The sequence below is a fragment of the Zalophus californianus genome, chromosome 2 (genome assembly GCF_009762305.2).
Source record: "Zalophus californianus isolate mZalCal1 chromosome 2, mZalCal1.pri.v2, whole genome shotgun sequence".
Lineage (NCBI taxonomy): Eukaryota > Metazoa > Chordata > Mammalia > Carnivora > Otariidae > Zalophus > Zalophus californianus.
This window is the reverse complement of record NC_045596.1, coordinates 81,265,376-81,277,548: the sequence shown is the minus strand read 5'-3', so window position 1 is coordinate 81,277,548 and position 12,173 is coordinate 81,265,376. Positions and strand designations below refer to the sequence as shown.

The window sequence follows — 12,173 nt, the reverse complement described above, 5'->3', positions numbered from 1 at the left end:
AGCTCTCCAAGAGAAAAGGTGTCTGGAAAACATTAATTGTCCCACACTTCCTTCGTTATTCTATCAAACACCACTCATCTTGAGGAAAGGTCCTCTATTCCCCTGTATTTATACCAATAAATAGTACAGTATCTGACATACACTACAAAATCAAACCAAACCAAACCAATTTCACTTAAGGAATCAGAATAGTGACAGCTAGACCCGTGGCAGAGGCTATTAGCTGTTCACCAAAACCAGTTTACTTTTCTTCTGATTACTCAGCTAGATTATATTTCCCAACCTCCTCCGCGGTTAGTGTAGCCATATGACTGCACTCCTGCCAATGAAAAGTCAATGTTAAGTGATTTATGCCAATTCCAGGCTGGTTCATTAAAACCTCCCAAACATACCCCTTCATGCTTCTTCCCAACCTCCCCAGTATCTACAGGTTAGAAGAGTAACCCAAAGTGACCTTGAAAGGTATAGGATGAAGATGACAGGACCTGGGTCACAGAATAACTGCCCTAAGACCACCCCCAACAGTCACCAAACACACATTTTGGACTGTTACATGAGCAAAATATGAATGTGTATTGTGTATGAGCAAATATACATTTTGACAGTCCATTTATAACAGCTTATAGATTAATAAGTACAAAATAGTAGGTCCTGTTAAATGTTTGAATAAATATTAGCTGAATAAATGGCTAGCAAAAACCAAATCTTTGGCTAGTACTCACTGGCATAATGGGGTACATTGGGGGCTGTATGAAAAAGCTTGTGGATTCCATGCCCACAATAGCTTCGAACAACTGAAAACCCATTCGCTTGGGCGTGCTTCTGAATAATGTTTCCCAATTCTCTGTATCGAACACCAGGTTTCACTGAAAGGAAAAAAAAAAGAGTCATGACAAAGTAATAATAACTAACATTTACTATCTAAGTGCCAGGAACCTTTCTAAATGCTTTGCATGCCTCCATTATATGCCGCCACGTAAACAGAGATGTACGAAACTTTCAGATGAGGAAACCAAGGGACAGAGATGCTGTACTGCCAGTAAATGGCAAAGCTGAGATTCAAACCAGTAGCACCTGTATTCCATCCTTCGGTGTAGAAAAAGACACATGTGCAGTACGAAGGGGTTGGGGAGACGTTCCTTTGGTTTTCTGAATAAACAAAAGAATGGAAAACACGCATCTCTTCCTCTCCTTCTCTAATGTCAAGGTACTACTCCTTTTTTGGGGGAAAGACAGAGAGAGAGCGAGAGAGCACATGCACGGTGCGGGGGGGAGGGAGGAGGACAAAGGGAGACAGAGAATCTTAAAGCAGGCTCCACACCCAGTGCAGAGCCCGATGCGGGGCTCGATCCCATTTACCCTGAGGTCATGACCTGAGCCAAAATCAAGAGCTGGACGCTTAACGGACCAAGCCACCCAGAGGCCCCAAGTGTGCTAGTGTTTTAAAGTGAGAAGAGGTAAGGAGAGGAGAGAGCACCAGAAGGAAAAGGAATGTCCAGAAAGTAACTTGACTTGTCCTCAGTTTCAGTCTGATCAACCTCTCAAAGAATTACTTCCCCTGGGCTTCTTTATCCCCATAAAAGTGATCCTAAAACTATTCAGAGTTGCCTGTGAACACAGTCCTGGAGATAGGGTACAGAAAGATACTTCTTGAGCGCCTGGGTGGCTCAGTCTGTTAAGCTTCTGCCTCTGGCTCAGGTCATGGTCTCACGGTTCTGGGATCAAGCCCCACATTGGGCTCCCTGCTCAGCAGCGAGTCTGCTTCTTCCTCTGCTTCTGCCCCATCCCCTTACTTGTGTGCACGGTCTCTAATAAATATAATCTTTAAAAAAAAAAAAAAGATACTTCTTACTATATATTCCTGCCCTGCTTAATTTTTATGACTTTTACCACTGTTTCAATAAAAACTAAAACAAACAAAGTGGTTCTCATTGTTGGTATGGCTCTCCTCACAGAGACCCCAGGAGCTGGGCCCTGCCAGACTCCTGGGGAACCTAGCCATGGTTCTGGGGGTCTTCAGACTCCCTACAGCCTCCTACTCTGCCTACCTGATTTCCAACCTGAGGTTCAGGTACAACGTATCTCCGCCAGCCAAGCAAATCTCTGGGGAAATAGCTCCAGGAATCATTTCAATTAATATATACTTGCTCTTAACTATATATTCTAGCTTGACTTTTTTGGGGGGTGGGATGTTAATAATTTTGAGGAACCATGCTGATTTTCATAATGATTTCCTTGCATTCCCATCCAAGACTTCCCATCAGCCCCAGTCGTGGGGGAGGAAAGCAAAATTTTAACCCCAGTTTGTACAATATACAACAAAGAAAATCCCTGTTCAAAAATAATGAGAGAGTAGAAGAGAGGAGATTCCTCCCTATTTCTCAAACCCGAGGCAGTTCTCATACCAAGGATGCACCTCATTAAAATCTGGAGACGTTTCTGGTTGTCACAAGTAGGAGTGCAACTGGCATCTAGCGGGTAAAGACCAGAAACGTAGCTAAGCATCCTACAATGCAAAGGACAGGCTCCACAACAAAGAATTCCCAGACTCAAAATGTCAATAATGTAAACGCTGAGAAGCCCTATTCTAGAAGGAGAATTTCAACAACAGTGAAGCTCTCTACTGTGCCGCACCACACTGAGTCGCCAAGTTAATAGAAAATAAGGGGCAAGAATGATACACACAAAGGTATTAATAGCACTTTCCAGAGATTAAGCAACTTTTGTTCCTTCCTGGCTACTGTTAACGAAGACTGGTTTCTGATAGTTTCTTGGCAAGTTTTATTCCTGTGTCTTTGTAAAACAACACTTTCGCTATCTGGTTATTTCAGTCAACTCACAGAAAAGCAAAAAGGACATAAACATTGAAGACATTACCTGGCAGAAACCCTAAGAGTTATTTTAAACTATAACTTCCCCAAATGAGAAATTAAACACTAAAGAATATTAGTTTTTAAATAATCCACAATGAATAATAAGTAAAAAGAAATCTCATACACTGATACATGAGAATATCACATTTTCATTTTTCATTCCTCCAACTTTATCAGTAAAAATTTCACCATCTTCCATGCATGTTAAAATAGATTCAAGACAATAAAAATAACAGATCTATGTCATTAGAGATAACTATGTGTTTCCCAAAGAACCTGGTCATGTCCAATACTTTGTTGATGATATATCAGGTTTATTGTGCAGGAAGGGGGCGGCGGGTACAAATAATATACTAAACAATAGAGCTAAAATGTTGTGAGTTTCAACTGAATATGTTGTTTGCACTCAAACTGTCCTTTTAAACAGTCTGCTAGCATTCACAACAAACCATTCCTTCTCGCTCCTCCTAAGACAGTATCAACAGAAAAAATATCTGTATGAGCTGTTTGTATGGACAAAGACAGCCTGAGTAAAATCCAAAAGAAATATATCTCTACTCAAAGGTATTATTCACCAAAAAAAAAAAAAAAAAAAGTTGTTATTCACTACAATAAGCAAGACATTTGGAAAACACCAAATTCCAGTAGGGGAAGAACTGTAGAAGTTTTTATACTGTGGAATATAATATAGAGCCATTAAAAGAAGGGAATAGTAGATCTATGCATGCAGATACATATGCTAATTTGGAAAAATCATAAAGATTCTACTGAGAAAGTATTAAATTACATAATACTTACCAATACTTTAACACCATTTAACCTAAGTAAACACACACATATAGGTATATATGGTGTGTCTGTCTGTTAATACACAGGGGAGAAAAAAACTAAATGTTAAAAGTAGAAAAAGCCGACGGGGTGCCTGGGTGGCTCAGTCGTTAAGCGTCTGCCTTCGGCTCAGGTCATGATCCCAGGGTACTGGGATCAAGCCCCCGCATCGGGCTCCCTGCTTGGCGGGAAGTCTGCTTCTCCCTCTCCCACTCCCCCTGCTTGTGTTCCCTCTCCTGCTGTGTCTCTCTCTGTCAAATAAATAAATAATAATAAAATCTTTAAAAAATAATAATAAAAATAGAAAAATAGAAAAAGCCTAAACGTTAAAAGTAGAAAAAGAACAAAGATATAAAAAGGAAAAAGCTAAGAATAAAGGAAGATCATTCATTTTTCTTATAATCTAGCATCTTGTTTTTTTATGAGAACATAATACTTATGAAAGAATTAACAAGTAGAAAGAAAGCTGCACTCAAGAACTATACATTCCTACACATTTATCATATGCTATACGTATAATACACATTTCTCCTCATTTATCAGCCAAAGAAAAGGCAGATCAATCCAGAAGAGGTAAAGGATGATAACAATCATCTGGTCCACCTCATCAAAGGATGCCCAAATCACCTGTCAATCATTCCTGCTACAATCCCAAGCTAAGTCAGGTTAGGGGAGAGGCAGAGCCAGTGGGACAAGGAATGCAATCAAGAGCCGGGTGAGGCCCCCGAACGTACAGCTGCTGTGGCGAGTGCACAGCATGGACACTGACCTGAGTCGATGGCTTGCATCAGGCACTCATACGTGGTCTGCACCAGTTTCCGCGCTCCCTCATCCACCTCTCCAACAAAAAACGTCTCATTCAAGTCCCCGTGATAACCATTGCGATAAAGAGTGATGTCCACTGCAAAACAATGTACAAGTATAAAGACCACAACGGTTTTTATTTCAAAATAGAAGTCACTTCTCCAACATGACAGTGTCAAGCAGTTTCATGAGCAAGACAATTTCTGCATTCTCAAAGCAGACACGAAGAGATACCAAGTGACTTCCCGGAAGACACTCCTTGCCTGTACTGCAACTAAAGGCACTGTGGAGAAGAGTGCGTGGTCGCGCAGCCCAAGCCAGATGGTGGACTTTTATACGTACAGCACCAATCAGATCACGTGTGGCAGAAGACATGTACTGAGGACACATTCACGCAGGATCAATAAGCCACATTAATAGCATTAAACAGACGACTACGCTACATTTTGACATTAAACAGAAAACACTGCTTTCACTTACCATCTTCGACAAGTTTTCTCCTCCTCCTAGCACATCCGTAAATAGAAAAACTTACACTATTCTACATTTGTTTCTCAAAAACTCATCTGTCTTCCCCTTATTTGTGAATATTCATCCCTCCCATTGTCCCCATATTTAAGAGGACAGACTACTACTATACAATACACTGAATATATACATTAAATTAGGATTTTTAAACCATGAATTTTCAACCAACCTACAATATCACAATATAGTGTGTTGACTAGCACAACACATACATTCCTGAAAAACCACACGCATTATGCATGTAATAAAAATAACAGGGTTTGTATGAAAAACAGGGTTGGGCAGACTACTCGACACCTATGGCACTTCATAAACAGACACCCTGACTGTTCTAACCAGAACAAGAAGCGTCTGTTGTGTCCACTATCCCTCCCAGCCAGCATTGCGGGCAGTGCACTCCTGGCAGCCTTTACCACTTGGGCTCATGCTTCCCCATCTGATATGTAAGCCTTTGAAGGTATCTGATGACTAAAGAGACCGAGTTCATCAATATTAAAAATACCACCTAGGGATGCCTTCTTCGTCGATATTTCTTTTAATCACAGAGGGAAATCCTGGCAGCTCCTTCCTCTACACTTGCAAGACAGCTTAACACAGTGGCCCTTAAAGCCACTTTCTGAACTTCATACATCAAGGAAGGCACTTCTGTAGGATTTTAGCTTTTTTCTTAGGGTCTTCAGATATTCAGATATTACTAAAAACTTCTCCTCAGATATTACTAAAAACTTCTCTCATGTGTAAGAAAGCCTGCCCTGAGCTCTTCAAAATCATCAGTGGACGAAAAGGAAAAGGGGGGAAAAATCCCACTTGAATTAACATTACTTCCACATTTCGCTGACATTTTTCACCAATTTATCAATCACATTCGATAACGGGCATTAAAGAAATTCATGCTGTACCAAACATATACTAGAAGTATCTTAAAAGCAGTATCTTAAAATCATAAAAAATGTTTCCATAGATTTAAGATTTCTTTTAAATTTTAAATACAAAAAAAGGATAAGTTAAAGATAGGAACCAAGTAAACAAGACGCAAGTCACTGTAAGATGCCCAAAACCTTGTTGTTGCTTCACTGATGGGGACAAAAGTCACACTTACATATTTCTTACCATTAACAATATCACCTTCTTGCAAGGGCCGTCTGTCTGGAATCCCATGGCAGATCACTTCATTCACTGAAGTACAACAAGACTTTGGGAAATTATAATAATTCAGGGGAGAAGGATAACAATTTCTTGCAATACATGCCTATAATAAAATAGAGAAAATAATTTGGAATGTGCAAAAGAAAAAATCAGTATGCAATTAACTACATTTTTTTTTTAAGATTGTATTTATTTATTTAGAGAGAGAAGAGAGAGTGCGCTGAGTGGGGGAAGGAGCAGAGGCAAAGGAAGAGAATCTCAAGCAGACTCCACAAGCACAGAGCCCAACGCAGGGCTTGATCTCATGACCCTGAGATCATGACCTGAGCCAAAATCAGGAGTCAGATGCTCAACGGATTGAGTCATCCAGGCACCCCAATTAATCAGATTTTAAAATATGAAAAATGTGAAAATATTTGTTGCACAGATGCTAATGAACTTAATATTTTATTTTAGAAATATTAGTAAATATTATCTTAAACAATACACACCAGTCAGACTGTACGCAAACCAGTTTACTAACAATTGCAAAAGAAAAGCAAATTCATATTACAAATATTTACAAATACACACAAGTGTTAATGTATATGAAGATTCTAGTTTAGAATTAACTTTTTATTAAAAATATATTTAAAATGAAAAGATAGTATTTAAAGTAAATATTAATGTACTTTTAATGTAACTATATCTTACATAAGCCTATATCCCTATGACCAAAAAAGGAGTACCAACATAATTGAGAGATGATAAAGTACTTCCAGATACATTTTAACCACTACACTCATATGGAACAACAAAAGAACCTCTAAGAAAATGGTCCGGTTCTCCTTAAGTCTATTTTACTTGGATGTTTTTACACAGTGCGAGTCATAGCATATATGATTTCTCTTTCCATACTGCCACACAGTCTTCAGACTAGTAGTTTTTAAATAGTTGCATATTAATATGATTTGTGAAATACACCAATTTTACTGGCAATTCCACTATTATTGGAAATTTAAATTAAGTTTCCTCAATTACAAAAAATGTTAGAACCAATAACTACATGCCTGTCACTTTTCCCTTATTTAATGATATACTTCTATACTTCTCATAGCCAGTATAAATAGTAGTTTACACAGCAAACTGTCTTGACTAAAAATGCTAACTCCATTACTTACAAGTTGTGTCTAACATTGGACAAGTTAATTAACCCCAGCCTCAGTTTCCTTTCTTGTATAAGGCAGACAACAGTGGTATCTATTTCATTTCATATCTAAATGAGTTAGTAAAAGCAGCGTGTAAAAGAGCACCTGGGAGCACCTGGGTGGCTCGGTTGGTTGGGCATCTGCCTTCAGCTCAGGTCATGACCTCAGGGTCCTGGGATCACGCCCACCATCGGGCTCCCTGCTCAGTGAAGAGTCTGCTTCTCCCTCTCCCTCTGCCCCTCCCCCTGGCTTCTGCGCACACTATTAAAAAAAAAAAAAAAGAGCACCTGGGCTATATAGCAAGTGCACAAAATGCTATTACTGCATATTATATATTTTATAATATATGGAACAATTCCCCAAAATCAGAATTTATAAATATTTTTAAATAAAAAATTTTACAAGCTGGGGCACCTGGGTGGCTCAGTTGGTTAAACAACTGACTCTTGATTTCAGCTCACGTCGTGATCTCAGCATCTCATTGAGATCGAGCCCCACTGCTGGGCTCCGTGCTGGGCGAGGAGCTGCTTGGGATTCTCTCTCTCCCTCTCCATCAGTCCCTCCCCCATTCACACACAGGCATGCACTTTCTCTCTCTCAATAAATAAATAATTTTATGAACATTTTTATGGCTCAAGACACATTGTCAAATTTCCTTTCAAAAAGGATGTCCCAGTTTAGAGTAGCACCACCATGTAAAGGAGTTCCAACTTCATCTTCTCCATAAAGGCAGTGGAAATAAACATCTTTAAAATACTGAACTCATTCAGTAGGTCTTCATGAGTTGCATTTGTTTGATTACCATAGCAGGTTTAATTAGTTTTCCATGTGATATATTAACTAATTATTGCTCTTCTCTTGTGAACAATCTATTCATATAATGTGTGCATTCATTACTACTCATGTACTAAGGTCTCTCCATGATGGATAGGCAATCTTTATAAAAAATATCCCTATATCATATTTACTACAAACATTTACCTATTTACTGCTTTGTTATTGTAGATATAAAAGGGAACATTTTTCTACTAATATAGCTTCAGAAGTTGTATTCTTTATTTTAGAATATTTAATGTATGTAGTGGCATGATTTATTTAAAGCACTAGTATTAAAAAAATAAAGCACTATATATTTATAAAATTACCATTTTATAAAAATTAAACTAAAACATAAAATGTGAGCTTTCAGAAACAAGATATATCAAGCCACCTCAGACCTCAGTATCACAGATACTTAAAAATGGGAGTAAAGACTTGGATATTTTCTATATTGAAATAAAGTAAAAATCTGCTTTCAAATTAGCTATGTTAATTTAGACATTATTTTAGACATTCAGAACTTAAGTTTACTTAATTTTTAGAAGTCTGAAACATCTAATAATGCGAAAAACATTTTCATAAGTAAAGTTCTTACTAAGTGTACAGCATGATCTATTTCTTCAGTAGTTACACCCGGTTTAATCATGCCAGCAGCAATGTCCAACACTTCTCTAGCAAGCTGTAAAAGAGAAACATTTAATACATTCAAGAAGAAACAGAACAGAAACAGAAATCTGTACCCTTTGTACTATCTTAGATTTTGTCAGAGATTTGTTTTACAGATCTCTAATTATTATAGAGATTTTAATTTAAATATTATGTATTATTATATTCGTGAATTTTCATTTTAAAACCATTTGCATTTCCAATGTCCATCAATAAATAGATGTGTGTATAAATATATAAATAAAATTGGGCTAACTAGCTTAATAAGAAAGCATGACTGATTTTGATGTGAAAATGCATATCCTAGGAATCTAAACAATCAGTTGATGGAAGTTAAGTCTTCTCACATTTTTATACTTCCTAGTTACAGTAGTCTCCCATTATCTGTAGCGGATATGTTCCAAGACCCTCTGGATGCCTGAAACCAGACAGTACTGAAACCAACATATACTATGTTTTTCCTATATATATAAACCTATGATAAAATTTAATTTATAAAGGACTGAGAGATTAACAACAATAACAGAACAATTATTATATAGAGAAAGTATATAACAATATACTCTAATAAAAGTTATATGAATGTGATCTCTCTCTCTCTCTCAAAATAGCTTACTATACTGTACTCACCCTTCTGGGGATGATGTGGGATGATAAAATGCCTCCATGATGAGATAAAATGAAGTGAATGACACAGGCATTGTGATGTAGCATTAAGCTACATGACCTTCTGACAATACATCAGAAAAAAGATCACCTGCTTCCAGACCGTGGTTGACCACGGGTAACTGAAACCATGGACAGCAAAACCATGGATAAGGGTGGGCTACTGTATTTCATGGCTTTAACAGAGGCTTTAACTTAAAGTTATATAAAGCCTTAAACTTTGCCCTATGTTATGATGACTCGTGAAAATAAAATGACAAAATATCATGAATATACCTGGTTTTTAAAAAAAAAAAAAAATTCAACAGGTCAAAAAATTGACTGCCAACTAAACTAGATTACCTGCCATATTATTTTTCAAATAGGCTATCCAAGCTTCGATGCAGAAAACAACAGTTGCATAAAATTATATGCTAGCAATACTTTAATGAAAAATAAGTATGGCTAGCCAAAGTCTTATAATGTAACATTTGCTACCTTTATAAATCAACAAATCATTGACTTCATGTCTAACTACTTCATGTCCACTTAAATGTAGCTTACTCCATGGGGAAAAAAGTAACTCTTACCCTACATACAAGTCGCATTCCTTCTATATCTTCAGATGAGAGTAATTTAATTTGAGAAGTACCTTTAAGAGCCTGTTCAGATTCAGACATTCCTGAAAAAGAAAATCAGTAAGAAAAGCCAGAATGAATGGAAAGATGTAGTATTTATTAGCCTAATTGTCTTCCTAATGACACAGTAATCGTCAAGCCTCATTATTTCACACAATAGTATCTCATAATTTTGGAGGGTCCAGGTCAGATATTTTTTAAAAATATTTTCAATATGAAAAGGAAATTTGCTAAACAAACTGAAGACAGAATTCGAAAGAACAAATCCCAGATCTATTAGAAATCAGTCAGTATGGAGTACTTATTACATGACAGGCAATATGCTGGTAAGGTCAGGAAATGATTCACACTTAAACAGTACCATACAATTTACAAATTGCTGTAACGATCATCAACTAATGAAGCAATTATATACCAACTACTGATGAATCATTATACTCACTGATTTTTTTAAACAAGAACCTAAGTCGGTGTTTTTCAAACTGTAGCTTGTGACCCTTTAGTGGACCATGACTAACATTTTTTTAAAGAAAATACATGGAACAGAAAATATTAGACTAAATCATATAGACTAAGTGCTATTGTGGAATGTTAATTTACACACACACACACACACACACACAGATCATGTTATAAAATCCATTTTTCGTTCTAGGCCATAGTCAAAAAAGTTTGAAAAATACCACCCTAAGAATTTTCACTAATAAAATTAGCTTAATTCAAGTTATTCATACATTTGAAAAGTGTCACAGTCAGTATAATTATTTCAAAACTTGACAAAAGAGAACATAATCAACCATAAACTAAGCTTTTTTATAAAAGATATAAAAATCCCAAATAAAGTATTATCAAACAGAATCCAAAAAACATAAAATACAGCATGACTTAAATGAGATTCATATTGGAAAGGCAAGGATAGTTCAATATTAACAAACCTATTAATATAATCCATCAGAGCTGCAGATTAAGAGAGGAAAGATAAATGATCATCTTCAAAGATAATTCTGATAACATGGCCAGCTAGCACCTTAACATGACAAATACAAATCTCAAGTTAAGAACCATCATAATGGAATGTCCACTCCTCAGGAGTATTATTTAACAATGTTCTGACAGTACTAACAAATGTAATTAAACAAGAGAAAGAATAAGATGTATAAAACTAGAAAGAAAAGAACAAAACCCTCATCATTTGAGAGATATGATTATGTGTCCCTAGAACAAGGGAATACCTGATAAATGACTAGAAATAAGAGTGCAGCAAGCTGGCAGAATATCAGATAAATACATCAGAGTCAATTAACTTTCCCATATACAAACCACTGCTAGAAAATAGAGAAGATGCTATTCATAAGAGTAACTAAAAAAGTATCCAGGAATAAACTTAACAACAAAAAGGAAGCCTAATGAAGAAAAATTGAAAACACCACTAAAAGACATAAAAGGAGACAAAAGAGAAAAACACCCTCTCCTTGGGTAGGAATACTCCATACTGTAAAGATGTGAATTCTTCCAATATGAGTCTATAAATTTAATGCTATCCCAATAAAAAATGGCAACAGGGTATTTTTGGGAACCAGACAGATTCTAAATTTCGCATGGAAAAAGTAATAAAATAAAATAAATTTCACATGGAAAAACAAACATGCAAGAATGCCAGGAAAATTCTGAAAAAGAGGAAAGGTGGGGCAACAAGGCTTACCAAGTATTAAAACATTACATAGCAATAATAATTAAAAGAGTTTGGCAATGGCACATGATTAGACAAATGGGTTAATGAAACAGATTAGAAACCAAAAACAGACCCAGACGTGTGAGAACTTACTATAAGGACATAGATTGCATTTAAAAATCAATTAAAAGACAACTGATTTCTTTAAACACTAGTGATATGATAACCAGATATTCTTCTGAGAGAAAAATTAAGTTGCATCCCTATTTAACACCTAATAATAAATGATAAAAGCATCAAAAATCTTATCATACACAAAGAGTGAAACCATGAAAATAGTGGAAGAAAAGAGGAGAAAATATTTTTT

General features: G+C 36.4%; 1 protein-coding gene across 2 annotated transcripts in view; it reads right to left on the bottom strand.

Moving 5' to 3' along the window:
* METAP1 (methionyl aminopeptidase 1) overlaps positions 1-12,173 on the bottom strand; it is a 65,956-nt gene that overhangs the window by 9,511 nt on the left and 44,272 nt on the right. For both annotated transcript variants that reach the window (XM_027600362.1, XM_027600363.1), the window contains exons 5-9: positions 10,087-10,178; positions 8,781-8,864; positions 6,144-6,282; positions 4,471-4,602; positions 723-866 (exon numbers count right to left, since the gene is read on the bottom strand). In XM_027600362.1, the coding sequence (XP_027456163.1) occupies positions 723-866; positions 4,471-4,602; positions 6,144-6,282; positions 8,781-8,864; positions 10,087-10,178 (591 nt within the window). The remainder of the gene's footprint in view (positions 1-722; positions 867-4,470; positions 4,603-6,143; positions 6,283-8,780; positions 8,865-10,086; positions 10,179-12,173) is intronic.